Source organism: Pelobates fuscus, chromosome 1 (genome assembly GCF_036172605.1).
Source record: "Pelobates fuscus isolate aPelFus1 chromosome 1, aPelFus1.pri, whole genome shotgun sequence".
Classification (NCBI taxonomy): domain Eukaryota; kingdom Metazoa; phylum Chordata; class Amphibia; order Anura; family Pelobatidae; genus Pelobates; species Pelobates fuscus.
The window spans coordinates 472,049,117-472,072,184 of NC_086317.1; the positions used below are offsets into that span (position 1 = coordinate 472,049,117).

The 23,068-nt window shown below is 42.7% G+C and overlaps 2 protein-coding genes across 6 annotated transcripts in view; one reads left to right on the top strand and one right to left on the bottom strand.

Moving 5' to 3' along the window:
* Positions 1–15,295, bottom strand: part of RAB6A (RAB6A, member RAS oncogene family) — a 56,799-nt gene extending 41,504 nt beyond the window's left edge. Inside the window, exons 1-2 of one of the 5 annotated variants that reach the window (XM_063431753.1) lie at positions 15,183–15,295; positions 15,036–15,147 (exon numbers count right to left, since the gene is read on the bottom strand). In XM_063431753.1, coding sequence (XP_063287823.1) covers positions 15,036–15,105 — 70 coding nt within the window. In that variant the 5' untranslated portion in view covers positions 15,106–15,147; positions 15,183–15,295. Of the gene's footprint in view, positions 1–14,102; positions 14,122–14,230; positions 14,250–15,035 lie in introns of those variants that run through there. The other 4 variants (XM_063431728.1, XM_063431720.1, XM_063431736.1 and 1 more) reach the window with 4 other exon arrangements.
* The window catches only part of MRPL48 (mitochondrial ribosomal protein L48), a 377,463-nt gene that overhangs the window by 336,016 nt on the left and 18,379 nt on the right, over positions 1–23,068 (top strand). The window lies entirely within an intron of this gene.

The window sequence follows — 23,068 nt, forward strand, 5'->3', positions numbered from 1 at the left end:
TACATTCAGATTACTCTGGTTTTCAAGTACGTCCTGGGGATGTTACCTTAGCCCAACATCCAGAGGTTGTTACTACTAACCAATTTAATGGTACTCATTTTATCTACATCGGAAGGATGAAGGGCTAAACCCCTCCCAATGGAACACATTGACTGAGGCTCACTTGGGGCCAGCTTTAGTCACCTGAACCCCTCCAATGGAACATATTGACTGAGGCTCCCTTGGGGCCAGCTTTAGTCACATGAACCCCTCCAATGGAACAGATTGACTGAGGCTCCCTTGGGGCCAGCTTTAGTCACATGAACCCCTTCAATGGAACATATTGACTGAGGCTCCCTTGGGGCCAGCTTTAGTCACCTGAACCCCTCCAATGGAATATAGTGACTGAGGCTCCCTTGGGGCCAGCTTTAGTCACATGAACCCCTCCAATGGAACATAGTGACTGAGGCTCCCTTGGGGCCAGCTTTAATCACATGAACCCCTCCAATGGAACAGTGACTGAGGCTCCCTTGGGGCCAGCTTTACATGGTAGGAAGGCCCCTTCCATTTTTTTTTGTAAAACTACCAGAAAAAAAAAACATTGACAAAAACTGGAGGAATGGCACCCATAGCATCCTTGCATCATAAACCACTACATTAAGATAAAGTGGTTACAATGCTTTGAGCGTCCCTTAAACACAAAGTGATCTGCATTTCAGTGCCAAAATGAGCTGTGTAAAGTTATTAGCAGCTACGTGTGAAGGCGTCCAATTATAAAAAGCTAGAGAAAAAAAAAAAAAAAAATACTGTTCAAGTAATGATGTATACCATAACATCCAAAACAGGTTCCAGTCTCTAGAAACCCGAGCCGCCATTAATAATAAATAAAGAGCACACGTCGGTCTCCCACCCACCAGGCCAACTCCCCCAAAGCAGCACATTACTACAGCTAATTTATGATCCTGCCTGGGCCAATGAGCACAGATTTATCGGAGCAATCTGAAGATAAAGCAGAACTCTCCACCGGACACATTTGCTCCTTGCATTCTTTAAAGATTTATTGATCCACTTAGAAGTGCTCGGCTTGTCTGCACTGCCAATAACTCCCACTTCCTTCATTGGTTTATCCCATTTACCATCCATTTCTTTTTAGGATAATTTAAACAAAAAGCTAGTTTGGGGTTTTTTTTTGGGGGGGGGGGGGGGGGGAGAGAAATTTGCTTGGAATCTAGGAACCAGTTTTTAATTTTCATAGCTGTACAAGCAATATGTGAGATGTAGTCCAAAACATCTATAGTGCGGAAGGTTGGCTACCCCTGGTATAGATCATGGTGCAGAGAAACAATGAACAGACACGCCGAGTGAGCCAGGCATGATTGCATTATCCCACCCATAATATAGCGTAATATGCACCTTCATCCTCAGTATCCAGCTAACATTATTCAAAACCAGGTAAACTGACATGAGATGCAAGACAAGCCAGATTTCTCAGCATTTTAATGCCAGCAAAGGATGTTATGCTGTCACACAGCATACATTACTACAGCACTCAGCCGCTATATGATTAAAAGGCTGGCTACAGTGGGCTCTGCGAGGATCTTGGAAGAACACATGCCAGAGCTGTGAACATTACTTGCAGTATAGCACCAGAATAACAGCTGTATTCAAAGAGATGTAATGTGAGCTTGGGGCAAATAACCTGGAATTTCAATAATCCTCAGAGCCAAACTATGTGAACCACTCAAGGCCACTATCTGCCTGCTACATCTTAATAAGCGCTCAGCTGGCAGCAACTCCACGGCATCGAGCTTCAAAGCGTCCATTAAATATGGCAGGTGATCAAGAGTCCTCGACATTAGAAAACGTATTTGCAGTTTTTCATCTCAAGGAATCCTGAATGCCAAACAGGCTAGGAAATACAAACACCCGACCAATGCAAGGAAGCATTGTACTGCAAGAGGTATTCAGCAAAGACCAACAATGACCGCATTCTCTCTCAAAGCAGATTCTGCCCTTACACAGCCAAATACTAAACACTACTAAATGTTACCGATTCATTCTACAGAAAAGCCTCAGGCTTACCCTGTAAAGCAATTTAGTGTGGGTAGGCTCTAAAAAAAAAAAAGAATTTTCAAAATAAACCAAAATGCAGTGCTTCAAATATGGCTCCTTACCACTTCTCTAAATAACATCACCAAAAAAAAAAAAAAAAAATCATCTTTAACTGGTGTTAACATTTCATGTGTATTAAAGATTTAGTGATTGAATCCAGTTCATATCTGGCACATTCAGGGCACACATTGCCTTAAAAGAGGAAAAACAAACACAGTGATTCTGCATGACAAACAAACAAAAATATTATCAAAGCAAATGTTTTTATATACAACCATCAATGTTTCTATCCTTCCGTTTCAGGGCCGAGGGAATGGTGCAGTGTGAATTTATACATTTAATCTTATTTTTCGGCTCTCATGAAGTAATATTTACTTAGTGGGATGTAAGAACAACAAAAAACACAAAGTTTGTGAATTCCATTGGAGACCCCAGTCTGGGACTCACTGCTGCGGGATGACGCCAGACACGAGCAGTATCCATACACCTGGATTAACAGGGCTTGGAAGCGAGATACTTGCCCATACTTGCAAGGACTGGAGAGAATGGAGCACACCATGTGTATAGTTCATCTCTACCTGCACTGAATCCGTGGCCTCTCATCGCAGTCTGAGTATCCCCGGCAGTCATTACACAATATAGTATTAGCATTACTACATTCTCCAATGACTAAATGACTATATAAAATAATCGCAGTTTGTCAGATATTGCTGTTGATCGTGAAGCTTACACAGTCTGATGTATCGTTCTCCGTACTGGACATTGCACATAACAGATATAGTTATCTAAGCAAAATTATCACCATTAGGATCACACATTGATTTCTAGTTCCTACTACTTTCATAGGTAAAAAAAAAATGCTAAATGATCTTGGTAGGTACTCATTGTTTTGAACTGGTACTAAAGAGATAGCAGCCCCCTCTAGACCCGTCCCGCTGGTTAAAGGACAACTGCATCACTGACCAACTGCTGCTCCACCTAACTTGCCATTTCACACAGAGCAGGTAAGTTAGGTTACGCAGCAGTAAGGTTGGACCCAATACGGTTGCTGAGCCTAATGAAAAGTGTGTGTGACCGTTGTCCTTTAAGGTGATCGGCACCAGTAAAAGGAAACGCGTGACTAGCTAACCACGTGAGGAATGTATTCACACACACCAAACACGCAGTGCCTGAAATATCAGAAAGCTTTCAAGTGGCTTTAACACAATAGCACTGCAGGTTTGTGAGTGAGCTGAGCCTTTGTGTGAAGTGACACACGCCTTGCATAAGTTCATACAGCGCTGCAGGTCTCTTCCCTGCCGGCATACACACAGTCAGACACAGCTATTCATCACAGCATTCATCCTGCTGGAGGCCGCAATTACGCCGTTCTCTAGGCAATATCTGTGGGCAGCGGCTAGGAAGCAGGCTTTACAGCAGTGATGGGTAACCTTCGCAGCCCATGGGATGCTCAGCCAGAGAGACCATTTCTATTGAAGCAACCTAGATGGTTGGGAAGTACATTACCCATAATACACAGCCATCTGAAAGGCAAGGACAGCTATAGATGGTTGGGAAGTACATTACCCATAACACACAGCCATCTGAAAGGCAAGGACAGCTATAGGTGGTTGGAAGTACATTACCCATAATACACAGCCATCTGAAAGGCACGGACAGCTATAGGTGGATGGGAAGTACATTACCCATAATACACAGCCATCTGAAAGGCAAGGACAGCTATAGGTGGTTGGAAGTACATTACCCATAATACACAGCCATCTGAAAGGCAAGGACAGCTATAGGTGGATGGGAAGTACATTACCCATAATACACAGCCATCTGAAAGGCAAGGACAGCTATAGGTGGATGGGAAGTACATTACCCATAATACACAGCCATCTGAAAGGCAAGGACAGCTATAGATGGTTGGGAAGTACATTACCCATAATACACAGCCATCTGAAAGGCAAGGACAGCTATAGATGGTTGGGAAGTACATTACCCATAATACACAGCCATCTGAAAGTCACGGACAGCTATAGATGGATGGGAAGTACATTACCCATAATACACAGCCATCTGAAAGGCACGGACAGCTATAGATGGTTTGGAAGTACATTACCCATAATACACAGCCATCTGAAAGGCAAGGACAGCTATAGATGGATGGGAAGTACATTACCCATAATACACAGCCATCTGAAAGGCAAGGACAGCTATAGATGGTTGGGAAGTACATTACCCATAACACACAGCCATCTGAAAGGCAAGGACAGCTATAGATGGATGGGAAGTACATTACCCATAATACACAGCCATCTGAAAGGCAAGGACAGCTATAGATGGTTGGGAAGTACATTACCCATAACACAGCCATCTGAAAGGCAAGGACAGCTATAGATGGATGGGAAGTACATTACCCATAATACACAGCCATCTGAAAGGCAAGGACAGCTATAGGTGGTTGGGAAGTACATTACCCATAATACACAGCCATCTGAAAGGCAAGGACAGCTATAGATGGATGGGAAGTACATTACCCATAATACACAGCCATCTGAAAGGCAAGGACAGCTATAGGTGGTTGGGAAGTACATTACCCATAACACACAGCCATCTGAAAGGCAATGATAGCTATAGATGGTTGGGAAGTACATTACCCATAATACACAGCCATCTGAAAGGCACGGACAGCTATAGATGGTTGGGAAGTACATTACCCATAATACACAGCCATCTGAAAGGCAAGGACAGCTATAGATGGTTGGGAAGTACATTACCCATAATACACAGCCATCTGAAAGGCACGGACAGCTATAGGTGGTTGGGAAGTACAGTACCCATAACACACAGCCATCTGAAAAGCAAGGACAGCTATAGGTGGATGGGAAGTACATTACCCATAATACACAGCCATCTGAAAGGCAAGGACAGCTATAGATGGATGGGAAGTACATTACCCATAATACACAGCCATCTGAAAGGCAAGGACAGCTATAGATGGATGGGAAGTACATTACCCATAATACACAGCCATCTGAAAGGCAAGGACAGCTATAGGTGGTTGGGAAGTACATTACCCATAACACACAGCCATCTGAAAGGCAATGATAGCTATAGATGGTTGGGAAGTACATTACCCATAATACACAGCCATCTGAAAGGCACGGACAGCTATAGATGGTTGGGAAGTACATTACCGATAACACACAGCCATCTGAAAGGCAAGGACAGCTATAGATGGATGGGAAGTACATTACCCATAATACACAGCCATCTGAAAGGCAAGGACAGCTATAGATGGTTGGGAAGTACATTACCCATAATACACAGCCATCTGAAAGGCACGGACAGCTATAGGTGGTTGGGAAGTACAGTACCCATAACACACAGCCATCTGAAAGGCAAGGACAGCTATAGGTGGATGGGAAGTACATTACCCATAATACACAGCCATCTGAAAGGCAAGGACAGCTATAGATGGATGGGAAGTACATTACCCATAATACACAGCCATCTGAAAGGCAAGGACAGCTATAGATGGATGGGAAGTACATTACCCATAATACACAGCCATCTGAAAGGCAAGGACAGCTATAGGTGGTTAGGAAGTACATTACCCATAATACACAGCCATCTGAAAGGCAAGGACAGCTATAGGTGGTTGGGAAGTACATTACCCATAACACACAGCCATCTGAAAGGCAAGGACAGCTATAGGTGGTTGGGAAGTACATTACCCATAACACACAGCCATCTGAAAGGCAATGATAGCTATAGATGGTTGGGAAGTACATTACCCATAATACACAGCCATCTGAAAGGCACGGACAGCTATAGGTGGTTAGGAAGTACATTACCCATAATACACAGCCATCTGAAAGGCAAGGACAGCTATAGGTGGTTGGGAAGTACATTACCCATAACACACAGCCATCTGAAAGGCAATGATAGCTATAGATGGTTGGGAAGTACATTACCCATAACACACAGCCATCTGAAAGGCAAGGACAGCTATAGGTGGTTAGGAAGTACATTACCCATAATACACAGCCATCTGAAAGGCAAGGACAGCTATAGGTGGTTGGGAAGTACATTACCCATAACAAACAGCCATCTGAAAGGCAATGATAGCTATAGATGGTTGGGAAGTACATTACCCATAATACACAGCCATCTGAAAGGCACGGACAGCTATAGATGGTTGGGAAGTACATTACCCATAACACACAGCCATCTGAAAGGCAAGGACAGCTATAGGTGGTTGGGAAGTACATTACCCATAACACACAGCCATCTGAAAGGCAATGATAGCTATAGATGGTTGGGAAGTACATTACCCATAATACACAGCCATCTGAAAGGCACGGACAGCTATAGATGGTTGGGAAGTACATTACCCATAACACAGCCATCTGAAAGGCAAGGACAGCTATAGATGGTTGGGAAGTACATTACTCATAATACACAGCCATCTGAAAGGCACGGACAGCTATAGGTGGTTGGGAAGTACAGTACCCATAACACAGCCATCTGAAAGGCAAGGACAGCTATAGGTGGATGTGAAGTACATTACCCATAATACACAGCCATCTGAAAGGCAAGGACAGCTATAGATGGATGGGAAGTACATTACCCATAATACACAGCCATCTGAAAGGCAAGGACAGCTATAGGTGGATGGGAAGTACATTACCCATAACACACAGCCATCTGAAAGGCAATGATAGCTATAGATGGTTGGGAAGTACATTACCCATAATACACAGCCATCTGAAAGGCAAGGACAGCTATAGATGGTTGGGAAGTACATTACCCATAACACACAGCCATCTGAATGGCACGGACAGCTATAGATGGATGGGAAGTACATTACCCATAACACACAGCCATCTGAAAGGCAAGGACAGCTATAGATGGTTGGGAAGTACATTACCCATAATACACAGCCATCTGAAAGGCAAGGACAGCTATAGATGGATGGGAAGTACATTACCCATAATACACAGCCATCTGAAAGGCAAGGACAGCTATAGATGGTTGGGAAGTACATTACCCATAACACACAGCCATCTGAATGGCACGGACAGCTATAGATGGATGGGAAGTACATTACCCATAACACACAGCCATCTGAAAGGCAAGGACAGCTATAGATGGTTGGGAAGTACATTTCCCATAATACACAGCCATCTGAAAGGCACGGACAGCTATAGATGGTTGGGAAGTACATTACCCATAATACACAGCCATCTGAAAGGCAAGGACAGCTATAGATGGTTGGGAAGTACATTACCCATAATACACAGCCATCTGAAAGGCAAGGACAGCTATAGGTAGTTGGGAAGTACATTACCCATAATACACAGCCATCTGAAAGGCACGGACAGCTATAGATGGTTGGGAAATACATTACCCATAATACACAGCCATCTGAAAGGCAAGGACAGCTATAGGTGGATGGGAAGTACATTACCCATAATACACAGCCATCTGAAAGGCAAGGACAGCTATAGATGGATGGGAAGTACATTACCCATAATACACAGCCATCTGAAAGGCAAGGACAGCTATAGGTGGTTAGGAAGTACATTACCCATAATACACAGCCATCTGAAAGGCAAGGACAGCTATAGGTGGTTGGGAAGTACATTACCCATAACACACAGCCATCTGAAAGGCAATGATAGCTATAGATGGTTGGGAAGTACATTACCCATAATACACAGCCATCTGAAAGGCAAGGACAGCTATAGGTGGTTGGGAAGTACATTACCCATAACACACAGCCATCTGAAAGGCAATGATAGCTATAGATGGTTGGGAAGTACATTACCCATAATACACAGCCATCTGAAAGGCACGGACAGCTATAGATGGTTGGGAAGTACATTACCCATAACACACAGCCATCTGAAAGGCAATGATAGCTATAGATGGTTGGGAAATACATTACCCATAATACACAGCCATCTGAAAGGCACGGACAGCTATAGATGGTTGGGAAGTACATTACCCATAATACACAGCCATCTGAAAGGCAAGGACAGCTATAGATGGTTGGGAAGTACATTACCCATAATACACAGCCATCTGAAAGGCAAGGACAGCTATAGATGGTTGGGAAGTACATTACCCATAATACACAGCCATCTGAAAGGCAAGGACAGCTATAGATGGTTGGGAAGTACATTACCCATAATACACAGCCATCTGAAAGGCAAGGACAGCTATAGATGGTTGGGAAGTACATTACCCATAATCCACAGCCATCTGAAAGGCATGGACAGCTATAGATGGTTGGGAAGTACATTACCCATAATACACAGCCATCTGAAAGGCAAGGACAGCTATAGATGGTTGGGAAGTACATTACCCATAATCCACAGCCATCTGAAAGGCAAGGACAGCTATAGATGGTTGGGAAGTACATTACCCATAATACACAGCCATCTGAAAGGCAAGGACAGCTATAGATGGTTGGGAAGTACATTACCCATAATACACAGCCATCTGAAAGGCAATGATAGCTATAGATGGTTAGGAAGTACATTACCCATAATACACAGCCATCTGAAAGGCAAGGACAACTAGAGATGGTTGGAAGTACATTACCCATAATACACAGACATCTGAAAGGCAAGGACAGCTATAGATGGTTAGGAAGTACATTACCCATAACACACAGCGATCTGAAAGGCAAGGACAGCTATAGATGGTTGGGAAGTACATTACCCATAATACACAGCCATCTGAAAGGCAAGGACAGCTATAGATGGTTGGGAAGTACATTACCCATAACACACAGCCATCTGAAAGGCAAGGACAGCTATAGATGGTTGGGAAGTACATTACCCATAACACACAGCCATCTGAAAGGCACGGACAGCTATAGATGGTTGGGAAGTACATTACCCATAACACACAGCCATCTGAAAGGCAAGTACAGCTATAGATGGTTGGGAAGTACATTACCCATAATACACAGCCATCTGAAAGGCAAAGACAGCTATAGATGGTTGGGAAGTACATTACCCATAATACACATCCATCTGAAAGGCAAGGACAGCTATAGATGGTTGGAAGTACATTACCCATAATACACAGCCATCTGAAAGGCAAAGACAGCTATAGATGGTTGTGAGCTACATTTCACAGGCACAGCCAACAAAAAGGCAGTCGTGGCTCTCACTGGTACCCAGATGTTTGCAATACTTCCCATGAGCCTCTGCCAGTCTAGGCACTGAATGGAAATTAAGGGAATTGTTCACAAACATCAGAGGTTCTAAGGATAGCAGCGAAGGATGAATAATATAAAACTGGAATTACAAAGAAAAATAAAACTAGAATCATGGTATGATGTATATAAAACAATATTTGGGGAAATACTGTGTATTTGATATTACTGCCCTCCGTGTCGAAACCAGCACCCAAACGTGACTGGCATTCCCATATCTGATGAGGGTACAGAGTTCAAAGAAATGTCTAAACAGAAAAGCACTGCATGCTTAAGTCACCCCTGCCCACACTCCATATTGCTCGTGTACCACTGAGTGAACTAGTGACAGCAGATTTAGTGCAGTAAGTGCCCGGGCAATGTTTCCATTATAAATGCTGTATAGAATTCAAAGCCTGGACAATGGAGAAAGTTATCTGACTCACTGCTCCCAGCAAAGGTTACATTTTTAACACTACTTGAGCTACAGAACAGAAATAAAAATAAATAGGTTTGTTCAAGTAAAATAAAAATCTATTTTCAAAGAACAGGATCAGAATCGGAGATCTCAGCGTTGGGTTTTGTGACCCCACTGCAGACATAAGGCACACCATAGACTGAGGAAGTAAATCACAAGGACGGCTGCCTAAGCATCATGAGAGACATATTCCATAGTAGCTGGGGAGCAACAGGATTCTCACTTCAGCCCAAGAAATGAAATGATCACAAACTAGTAAGCATGATCGGTCTCTTCCCATCACACACTCCTCTGGGACACGCAAATAGGATTAAATGTGTGAACTCCGACTATAATAAGGACACATATTGAAAAACGCGATCAGGTACGTGAAAAAGTGTAGGCAATGAATCAAAGCTTCACATACTGAGTGTCCATGCCTCGGTTTGCACATAGTCTTCACATTGCTTGACAAATATTTAAAAAGATAACATGAACTGTAAACTACCAAGACCTTCGCCCCAGGTTTATTGCCAATAAATCAAAAGACTCTCTTAATGAATGGAAAGTGTTTGGTAAATAGACAAACTGGCCAAACTATTCCAATTACACCAACCCAGTAAAACACTTATAACATGGACACCGCCCACGCAGATCATTCAGCCTCCAAATCACTACTGATTAACGGACTCCCAACATTGCGCTTCATGTTAAAATGTTTTGTAGAGAGGAGAGGTTAACATTAGAAAATGCAAAAAACGGTTACTCACACGATCCTCATACAAGCCCACACAAAACCGATCATTATACACAATACATTAAATGCATCCTCCCTAGCAACTTCTCGTATACCGCATCTCTTATTATGCTCTGCAATATGGTTGGCACAGCATTATGGGAGTGTCCATAGCATCAGGCCTGTTGGGGTAAAGTATAGATGCAATGTAACTCAGGCAAAGTGATAAATCATCGTAGCAGATATCAGAAATTGTTCATCATTTTCCCACTAAGGTAGATACCATCACGCAAGAGGTAATTATCTTAACCCCGAATGGTATATAAGTGAAATCCAAATGGCAAAACATATGCAAAGATGCAATGTTTGGAAAAATCCCCAAACTCCACTATGGTCACAACTCCCTATTTTAGCCTGAATTTTGTCATTCAGGTTTTAATTTGCTACAATTGGGAGTATAGTAAATAAATCCCAGTGTTCAAACATTATCATCCTGTTAATAGGGAACTTGACCAAAAACAGATAATACAAGAACTCTGAGAATGGACAACAGATTGAAGGAACTCAGAAGCTTGCCCCTTTGGTTAGTCTTTGGTCACTTGTGCCATTACAGAGTGAACATCTACCGTTTGCATAACAGGCCTTCCCCACCTATAAAGGCAGTCTAGAAGCGAAAGGCCAGCAAGTTCCCTCTGCATGAGAGATACAGCAACACAGGACAATCTGCCTTCTTTTGGCCTCGTCAGCAAGGTGTAGCTGACACTAATCTAGGCACAGGGTCCACGTCTTGGGAGAGCCCACGTTAATATACTGCAAGAAAAACAGAGAATTTGATAACACTGAGAATGGACAAAAGCTTAGTGGAAATACCTGCACAGGTCTCAAAATAGTCAAAACACTCTGTGATCACTGTGCCAAGATGGGTATCAGCAACACCTCACTGATGAGGCCAAACGATCGTCCAGGGTTGCTGTATGTTTAGTGCACAGAGTATTTGTTGGCATTATGTCCTATACTGCCTTTATACGTGGGAAAAATCTGATGTGCAAATTGTGGAGATTTGCTCTGTAACGGCACAAGTGAGCAAATACAGGAGACCCGAGTGGGGATTTACTGTAGGGCAAGCGATTGAGTTTCTCTAAGCTTTCACCCGTTCTCAAAGTAATCACATGCTCTGCTTTTGCCAAGACGAAGTACCTTTAACCTGGGAAGCACCAGAGGTCGATCTCATTTACCACATGCTTTTGAAAGGTTAAAGAGAGTAATAGTGAAGTGTTTGAGGAATCTGTAAAATAAGCATCAGTTAAATGCACCCAACTTCCTAGTTACCAAGGCTTGTCTGCAGCTACGTGCACAGACATTCTGCACAGTATCTTTACATGTAAATATTGTGCAATGAAAAATAGAAAAAAAGATTCCGTTCAGTTACAAAGCAAAGATTATACAGCGGTAGTAGAGCGGTCACAAGTTGGGGGAAGTATTACATTGCATTTATTGACATTATTTTACACTGATGTTATGAGAAACTATTCTAGAAACTATTTCTTTAAATAGCACCAAAAAAATAAATAAAGGTTCAATGTCCCTGTGTGTCTTTTTGCAGCTGCACACGAATAAGGACAATATCCTAAAACAGACATTGCTACCCAACACCTTCCAATTGTTCAGAGATTACAAATTCCACCAGTAGCGGGTGCCTGTAAGCTGTAAATACATATAGGGTCTATTACGCAAAACTGAAAGATATCGGAACAAACACAATATCTCCAAATATATAGCTTTGCATGAATAAGCAGGGTACCAAAGAAGTGTTGGTATACCTAAAATATATATAAGGCTTCTTTTCCACAGTTCTAAATAAATCCCAGTATTAGTATATATAACGCACCAACAAATTCCCTAGTGCTGTACAATGGGTATATATGATCTAGAGATATGACTTTATTATTATAGATGTATCACATCGATCCGATTTCCCGTAGCTCTGGATGTTAGTATAGATGGGACACTATCTCTCTCAGTAAAGGCAGTTTCTCACCACTCTACACAGCATTGTAAATGTCTCTCGTTACTATCCTGTTTAAAGAACAATTGTATGTACACACTTTATATTACCCAATGTACAGTGTATGTTTATCAATCAGGGTTATACTAAACAGGAGTGCATGGAATGGAAACATGATTGACTGAAATAGCAAAAGTTAAATTGGAAGCACATTTTCAGTTTAATCGCCAAGCATTTTAAGTTAGCTTTAATTTCCAAACAATTCACATTTTATGGGATAACATTGTTTGACTCTCCCACCACTGTACATTCTATAAATCACAGTAACACTCAGCTCAGTCTATACTATTTAAAGTGTATGTATATTGTGACGGAACGCCTGGCACCCCGACTGGGTGCCTCCGCCAATCACTGCTTCCTAGTACCTCCAAGTACTCCAGCAGACACCATCAGCACCGTAGTCCCCACTTCCAGCGTTACAGCTTGGCTGGGGTCTCACCATCCTCCACCCACTCTGGACCCAAGCCCAAGATCCAGCTTCCACTGGGCAGACCTCTCCTACTCCAGAGAGCATAGCAGGCTGCTCTTACAAGAGCAAGTGACTATAACCCAGAGGAGAATAGTGATATAGCAATCTCCAGGGTAGATACAGCCGTTTCCCCCCCAAGCATGAGATGAGACTCTATGTTGAGGGTAAGCAGGAACTTGTTTAATGGTACCCAACTGGCCTTATATGCAAGGGGTACTTCCACCTGACCTGATGGAAGACTACAGTACAAAGTTACAGACCAATGACAAAGTTGTTCAAGTATATGACACTCCCATACATAAACAATCCCTCCTCTCTGCTTGGGAGATAATTGAGTCAAGTACTGTATTAACCCAATTATCTCCAGGCACAAAAACACACATTTGTATTTAAAAAAACTTAAAAACACACAAACCCCCCACAACAGTTACATATCCTGGGTGAACAACATATCCAAAAATCACCCAGATCGGTTGACAAATGTCCTGTAAGTCATAGTTTTGGCTGTCTGCACGCATGGTCCCATACCCAAAACAGTTCCATAGAATCGCGGGTAAATGCTGCTGGGGGACCGACCGGGAACCGCAAAGTTTTCATGGCCAAAATAGTTCCAGGGCATTCGCGGCTAAGCCCCATTGAAGTCTATTCGCGGTTTTGGTCCAGGCGAACGGCCGCCAGGGAGCTAGCGTTCGGTTCTATGGAAAGTCCCGAACCAGGGTGAATAAAATATGGATCTTTACAGTTGCGGACCTGGCCCATAGTCTTTTGGCAGGAGGCTGGCAAGCAGGCTCCTCCAAAAGCCCGTGGCGAGGTTCTGTTTGTCACATACATTAATAGCTATGTCTGTTTCACAGCTCTATAATATATGAATCACTGCATGAGTGTAAGTACATGGAACACCACTCCATGCTATATAAAGCACTATATAATATAAAGCCCTGCATACAATACAGAGCACTGTCTGGATATTTATATCTGTCTTCGCTCTATGCTATAAAAAGCACAGTATATAATATAGTGCAGTGTGTGTGTGTGTTTATATAATTATTTATTTTAAAACACTAAATGTTTCTATGTTTCTCTCACCGCTCTGCTCGCCCAAGAAGCCCAGTTTGAATGTCAGTACACACACACTATATATAATAATAATATAATCACTGTATATTATATATTATTATAATAATCACTGTGTATATTATTATTATCTCTCTCACCGCTCTGCTCGCCCAGGAAGCCCAGTTTGAATGTCTCAGTACACACACTATATATATAATAATATTATTATAATCACTGTGTATATTATATTATTAATATTATTTTATATTATTATCTCTCTCACCGCTCTGCTCGACCAGGAAGCCCAGTTTATGTCTCAGTACACACACTATATATAATATTATTATAATCACTGTGTATATTATATTATTATATTTCTATAAAGCTCTCACCGCTCTACTCGCCCAGGAAGCCCAGTTTGAATGTCTCAGTACACACACTATATATAATAATATTATAACCACTGTGTATATTATATTATATTATTCATTATTATTTTATATTATTATCTCTCACCGCTCTGCTCGAAGACCAGTTTGAATGCCTCAGTACACACACTATATATAATATTATAATCACTGTGTATATTATATTATAATCACTGTGTATATTATATTATAATCACTGTGTATATTATATTATTATAATCACTGTGTATATTATTATTATTATTATCTCTCTCACCGCTCTGCTCGCCCAGGAAGCCCAGTTTGAATGTCTCAGTACACACACTATATATAATAATATTATAATAATCACTGTGTATATTATATTATTATTATAATATTTATTATATTTTATATTATTATTATTATTATCTCTCACCGCTCTGCTCGCCCAGGAAGCCCAGTTTGAATGTCTCAGTACACACACTATATATAATAATATTATAATAATCACTGTGTATATTATATTATTATTATAATATTTATTATATTTTATATTATTATTATTATCTCTCACCGCTCTGCTCGCCCAGGAAGACCAGTTTGAATTTCCTCAGCGGGTTCCCGAAGTCTCCTCCCGCGGACATGTCTGCGAGCAGTGAGGAGAGGAAGGCGGAGGTGGCGGCTCGGTGAGCGGGCTCGGGGCCGGGAGGAGGAGCAGGAGGTACCGGGGGGAGGTCGGTCCTGGGATCCGGGGAGCGGCTGCAGCTTCCCGTGACCTCTCACACACACCTGCTGCGGGAAGCTCCGCCCCTTCTCCCAGCGCAGCAACACGAACTCCTAACTGACAAACTCGGTCTCCATGACAACTGACCGGGACAACCAATCCGCGGCCAGCGACGCCGGCCAATCAGCGGCGAGTGGGCGGGGCCGGGCGGCCAGTCCTGGCAGCCATGCAGAGTGTGGCGCAGGTTGCATTGCTAGCCCTGTGCTGTGACGTCACCCGTTAATAAACATCACCCGTGACGTCAAACATTAACATGAGCCATTCTAGGACTCTTTATAATGCCATACAGAAACACACATCAGAGTGAATTATTACAACCCCAGGGGGGAGGACGTCACGCATCACAAAGATGCAGTCTGTCGTCACAGAGGGTTACTGTGACGTCATCACACAGCCATCAGAATTACACTGCTTAATTGTTTGGTAAAAACACATTCCTTATATTATATATGGTGTGTGTGTATAGTCAGCTCTGCACTATGAGAACTTGGGAAGCCCAGTTAATATAGTAATATGACGTCATATGAGAGCATGGTGACGTCTCAACATCACACTCTGGCAATAATCCATCCTGACATCACAGTAATGTATTAAAAATGCCACACAGTGTTCTCACCACAGGACACTGATGACGTAGAGAGATGACTCTAGAAGTCACAGCAATGGACTGATGACGCAATAAGACTAAGGGGATGCTGCTGTCATCTCATTCGCTGTCCACATTGTTAGTGTGTGCATGCTAGGAGGTTCACAATAACAGGAACAACCACATACATCACTGGGGATTACAAGATTATATTGCAAGGGATAACCACATCCTGGCCTACAACTCCCATCATCCTAGGCCAGCTCAGAATCATCTCATAATATGTGTTTTCACTGGTCTGATATGATCAATTTATTTTATATATAATAAACATGACATGGCTATTAATTAAAGTGTGTTTACACCTCCTGGCACACTCCAGCTGGATCATTCAGCCCACAGTGAGATAAAATGAGAGATAATAGAAAGCTGGTTCATTATTTCACATATAAATTGTAATAATAATAATAATAATCATGGGGGGCACATGAACACACAACAAACAGAGCTACCACTGTGAATTCAGACCAAATAACATTAACCCTATCCTACTAATCTATTCAGATCTGTTTGCAAGCTGGCCATGATCCCCCCAGTAATTCACAGAATAAATATTAATTCCCTGACTGACACAGACAGCTTCCAATAAAAATCATTCAGCTTTATATTTCTAAATCACACAGGGTGCCACAACCAATATGGCGGCAGGGCTCGGCCATGAAAACGCTATAGCAGCATGTCCCCGCCCCTAAGACGCAGCGCTATTGGACTATCAGTGCACCAATCCTGGCATCCCTGCGGCCGCCCAGCGATGACGTACCCAGCGTGGGCGGGGCTTCCCCCAGTGTTGGGCGGCGGTTTGGTTGCAGCAGGGTTGCAGGCGCCACGTTACTCGCTGGCACTTCCGGGTGACGTAATTGGAGATCTTTGCTCTGTGGCGTGCCATCATCATCAGTAGTGGAGCAGATACCACGTGATTCGGTGGGAGCCTGTGATTGGGCGCAGGCAGACCTGCCATTTCTGGCTTCCTGTTGTGGACAGCACTGGCAGAGCATCATGGGAAATTTCGTTTATTAAAGGCACCCAGACCATGTCAGCTCGTTGACGTATTCTGGGTGCTGTGCCCCTTTAACACTTAGTGCTGCAATGTAAACCATTGCCGTTTCAGAGAAACAGCACATTGCCGCTCTCAGTCTGCCCTCTAGTGGCTGAGAGAATAGAAACGCACCTTAGGTCCGGTATCTGACGCTCGACGTCCCTCGCTCTGCATGAGAACCTCCAGCGTCAGAGTTTCCCCATAGGAAAGCATTGATACAAAGCTTTCCTATGGGGAGGTCTCATTGCCGCGCATGCACATTAGGTTTCCCCCACGGCTGACGTCAGCGGGGGAGGAGCGTTGGCGGAGCCTGACCCAGTGCCGCTGGAGGGAGGGTGCACCTTAGAAACCTATAATGCAAGGAAGACGGCTTTGTATTCCTGGCACTATAGAATCCCTTTTAAGCAATAGGTGCCAAAGCCTGGAGAAACCTCCCAAGTGTCCCTATTTAGAAAGGACAGTCCCTATTGTGGGCCTAAATCCCTCTGTCCTGGTTTTCTATCCCAATGTCCCTCTTTTCTAGGAGCTCCATATTGTTTGTGTGTCTGAGTGTATAACAGAGCTCCACAGCAATAATACTCCCAGTAATGTGTCTGAGTGTATAACAGGGCTCCACAGCAATAATACTCCCAGTAATGTGTCTGAGTGTATAATAGAGCTCCACAGCAATAATACTCCCAGTAATGTGTCTGAGTGTATAACAGAGCTCCACAGCAATAATACTCCCAGTAATGTGTCTGAGTGTATAACAGGGCTCCACAGCAATAATACTCACAGTAATGTGTCTGAGTGTATAATAGAGCTCCACAGCAATAATACTCCCAGTAATGTGTCTGAGTGTATAACAGGGCCCCACAGCAATAATATTTCCAGTAATGTGTCTGAGTGTATAACAGAGCTCCACAGCAATAATACTCCCAGTAATGTGTCTGAGTGTATAACAGGGCTCCACAGCAATAATACTCACAGTAATGTGTCTGAGTGTATAACAGGGCTCCACAGCAATAATACTCCCAGTAATGTGTCTGAGTGTATAACAGAGCTCCACAGCAATAATACTCCCAGTAATGTGTCTGAGTGTATAACAGAGCTCCACAGCAATAATACTCCCAGTAATGTCTGAGTGTATAACAGAGCTCCACAGGAATAATACTAAACTGTTAATGGCTCCCAACTAATTCCTCTCCTGCAACTGTCATTTAAACAATATAAAACACACTAAGTCTTCAGTGAATACTATTCTACCAATCTACTTCTACCCTTACCTTTTGTGTCACTTTACCCCACTCCCTCTAGCATGTAAGCTCATTGAGCAGGGCCCTCAACCCCTCTGTTCCTGTGCGTCCAACTTGTCTGGTTATGAGTACATGTTTGTCAGTCCACCCATTGTAAAGCGCTGTGGAATTTGTTACCACTATATAATAATATTAATTTGTCTTTAAACTACAACAAATGTGTTTAAAAATCAATCTGTGTAGGGGGCGGAGCCAAGCAGCCAACTTGAGCGGACGCACGTTTGACGAGCTCCGGGACGAAACAACACAAAACGGCGAAACGAGAATGGTTTTCCTTGCTAAACCGAGCAAAACAACACCTATACTCACGATGGGTCGACGGTCCAAAAAACCCAAGGCAGACAAACCCGCTGAAGGCAGGAATATCGAGGAATACCTCCGCCGGGCGCAGGAAGCCTACGGCCCCAAGATGGCCGCCGACTCAGACGATAACACTGACTCCTCCGAGGAGATATTACAAAGCAGAAGTGCGGCGGATTTAATACTTCCACCACAGCTCTTATGGGTCCCACAAAGCACACAACCAATGCCTGTGACAGCAGCTGTGCTGAGGGACATGCTAGCCGACCTCCAAAAAACGTTACAAGCCGACATGGCCACAATCCGGACTGACCTTTCAGGCCTGGTTGGAAGACTGACCACCGTGGAGACAGCGTCAGACAGCCATACAACGTCAATAAAGACACTAGAAGCGGAGGTACAGGCCCTAAAGAAGCAACAAGCCACCCTGGAACAACGTTTTGCACAAACAGAAGATGCCAGGCGCCGCACAAACGTCAAAGTGCGCGGGCTTCCAGAGGATATACCTAACGGGGAGCTCCCGCACCTTATGAGAAGGTTGGTGGAGTCCCTCTTACAGCCCAAGCAAGCTAAAAACATAACATTTGAGGGGGTATTTCGCATACCGAAGCCGTGAGGAGCCCCAGCACTAGCATCTAGAGACGTGGTGGTTCGCTTCCACTCCCTCAGAGATAAAATGTTGATACTAACTGCACTGAAGGGAGCCTCACCCTATGTCTTCGAGAACATAGTTACATAGTTACATAGCTGAAAAGAGACTTGCGTCCATCAAGTTCAGCCTTCCTCACACCTGTTTTTTGCTGTTGATCCAAAAGGCTCTCGTTTTATGCAGACCTCACCGGGGACACCATGATGTGGAGAAAGTCCATGCAACCCCTCACAAGCCAACTTAGAGCCCTGGACATTAACTACCGTTGGAGATCACCGCGTATACTTCAAATACAGCGGGGTGACATGACCTACTCAGTGCAAACCCTGCAACAAGTAGTTGACCTACTGGACACCCTGGGACTCCCAAGAGACTCTCTCACACCACCCGCAACGAGGGGGGGCGCCACGATACAGCACCCGCGCAACCTGACTCGGACCAAGCAGGCGACAGCAATCAAGACACGAGACATTATAGTGGCCCCCACATGTAGCTTGGAACCAGCCTAATGGGCATCAGACTGTTACCACCACACAGCTTACTCCTCTAAAGGCAGCCGATTCAATGGTGCCTAGCACCATACTACCTGGTTAAATAGTTATTTTTACTTTTAAATTGTATTCGTTTGGGTCTTGGGACCCCACAAAGCTTTAATGTATGTTTCGTTTTTTACTTAATTCTCCTGATAAGCGGAGTTAGTCTGCGGACAATCCGGCCCCTAACCCCCGCCTCTGCACCACTACAACACCCGTGGGAATCGGCAGAGGCGTACTTCATCACAAGTGCTAGGTGCCTACTGTCACATGTAACTGCATAGCCTAGACTAGAACACCGGACAGGGCACGGGCACCCTTTCCTAACTTATAGCCTCTAATGCGAGATGACACTCTTTAAGCGACCCTAAGATTCAACATCCCTTAAGTCACTCACTCAATTTTAACTGGTCTATTGGCCTCATGGCGAGGGCTCCAAAACACACACACCCGAACATTGATGTAGATGAGCCCCATCACAGGGGATACTCCCCTCGCACATATGGGTCAAGACCACACACGCTGGAACAACCATGCAAGCGAGATATCCACGGTTACTATACATATAGACACTAAGGCACACCAGCCAGGCATCTCTCCTTAGCTATTTAACGACTGCTACTAAAGGCTGGAGCTTAGCTACTTGTTAAAAATGTAATAACTAAAATGTGCGCTCAATCATACTAACGTGTACGTATTGACATCTGTATATGCTGTTGTGGCAAATTGTTGAAAATCTGTACCCACACTGAAAAATAAAGAATTAAAAATCAATCTGTGTAAATAAGATAATTTGTTCTAAATTACATTTTTGTTCTATAAATTGTTATTAGTAAGTCTCAGGTTCCAGGGCTAAAAGCTAAAGACCCACCTCTTCCATCAGGCATTCAGTCCACTCATCTGACATCAGAAACTCATAATTTTTATGTTTGTATATTTGTAAAGTGCTTTGAGTTTCACAGGGAGAAAAGCGCTCTAAAAATGGCAACTTATCTTTATTATTATATAAGCCACCTACAATTCCTCAGTACAGCCCTGTCCGCACTCAGTGCACCCCTAAAATCCAATGACAAAAGTCACCTTAAAATTATAATTATTTTTTATTATAATCATGTTTTGAAAGAATATATATATATATATATATATATATATATATATATAACGGAAGATTATATACACTGTCATGGGAAAAAAAAACTACCCCCTCTTTGAATGCTATGCTTTTACATATCATATCAGGATATAATGACAATCATCTGTTCCTTAGGAGGTCTTAAAATTAAAGACGTACAGAAAATGATTACTTCAAATTATTGCTGCTAAAGCTACAAGCTATTGAATCATAAGGTACAGTTTTCACACATGGTTTCTCCATGTTGGCTTTATTTTTGTTAAATAAATCATGACACGGTGTAAGATTTATCTGAAGGTGTAGTCACCTAATTTTAAGACCTGCTAAGGAACAGATGTGACACGGTGTAAGATTTATCTGAAGGTGTAGTCACCTAATTTTAAGACCTGCTAAGGAACAGATGATTGTTAGTATGTTCTGATATGTAAAACCATAGAATTTCTTCCCTGTGACTGTATATCTTATTTTCGAAACTTGATGAAAGGCTTGTTATACTAAAAGATAGTTTTGAGGTGACAGTTGTCATTTAAAATGCACCTTTGTCAATATGAAATGTTGGAAGGCGTTGCAATTATTAGAGTGAAAGGTGATTTGGGTGGCCTGAGATGTAGTGATCACAGTCTCGTTGAGTCATAGTTACACCATCCATAGCCTGTGTATCCAAAAATGCAGAGAATATGAAATGAAAGGAACAATCCAAACACATGACTACTTTTGATTTTGGTTAAAGGTGATCCATGACTCACTTTAGCTTCTTTGCAAAAATCACCAAAGCTGTATGTATATAGCTATATATATTGTCCCCACCAAGACAAAGTTCTACACTGATCTATGGTTCTACACAGTTATATACTTCCATACTATCCCTAATTCTGCTAAATAGTACCAAACACGGGACCCTGTACTCCAACTACAAATTGAGACCTTGGAGGGGGGCTCTTTAGGGGACTGGTCAGCTGGACTACTGGTTACACTCACACTGCCTTTTTTGTGTGCATATGTGTTATCAGCATGACCTTGTATGAGTGTCAGAAGTGTCTATTTGCCATTTGTATTCTAACTAACTTGCTTTTTAGACAAACACATAATGTAAGTGATAAGTGATGAGAGTGAGCGCAGAACTTATCTTTCTGCATTTGTATCCATTTTTTGTATCACTCAGCCCTGTTACAATGCAGCCGCCCATCCCATGTGTTCCCTATTAAGGGTTAATAATGTATAGGGGTGTATATAAAAAATACCCCTTTCTGTCTCATTAGAGATTTTTGCCAGAGGCTCAAGGAAGCAAGGTGAATGGTTAGAGTTAGGACCCACCTAGGGGAGTCTGCCTTGGCGTTGGCAGGTGGGCTTATCCTCTCATGGCAATTGGAGGTAACTAAAAAAACTCAATTTGTTTAAAAATACATAGGGATTAAGGTGAGAGCGCAGGTAACTTGTTTTTCTTTGGTAAACACATAATGTAGTCACATGCATGTCCTGCATTGTGAAATATCAGATTGCTTCATGTGTGAACAGCGTGTCCTCTTTTTAAAATTTTTCAAAAACTGCAAATTTTTATAGAAATTGATATGTTATAATTTAACCTTGTTACACCCCCCTTCTCCATAGAAAGAGCTAATTTCCATGCAGCCGTCACTAGAGGAAATTTAATGGCCTGACGTGTCAAGTGGAAGAAAAATACTGAGACAAAGTAGAGACTTAACGTTGGAATTTCAGTAAAATGTCAACACAGTCAGTATGAGTATTTCCTAAAGAGATAGTAAGCTCCCGAACAGAGCCCTCTATCTTTTGTATTGGTCTGTTTATATTGTACTGGCTTTATTTTCTAGTTGTTCAGCGCTGTGGAATATGTTGTCACCTTTTAAAATGACAGTAATAAACAAGTAAACATTTTATGTTTATGAAATACTAATTTTGCAGGGGGGGTGGGGTGACAGTGCCACTTTAACTTCATAATTGATTACAAAACAGGGAGAGGGCTATGAGTCAACTCTGGCCTGCCATATTACTTCAATACTGAGATAATGCAAGCCACCTAAATGGTGGGTTAAACACTATAGGGTCAGGAATACATGTTTGTGTTCATGATCGTATAGTGATCCTTTAACCCCTTAAGGACCAAACTTCTGGAATAAAAGGGAATCATGACATGTCACACATGTCATGTGTCCTTAAGGGGTTAAAGGGACACTATAGTCACCAGAACACCTACAGCTTATTGAATTTGTTCTG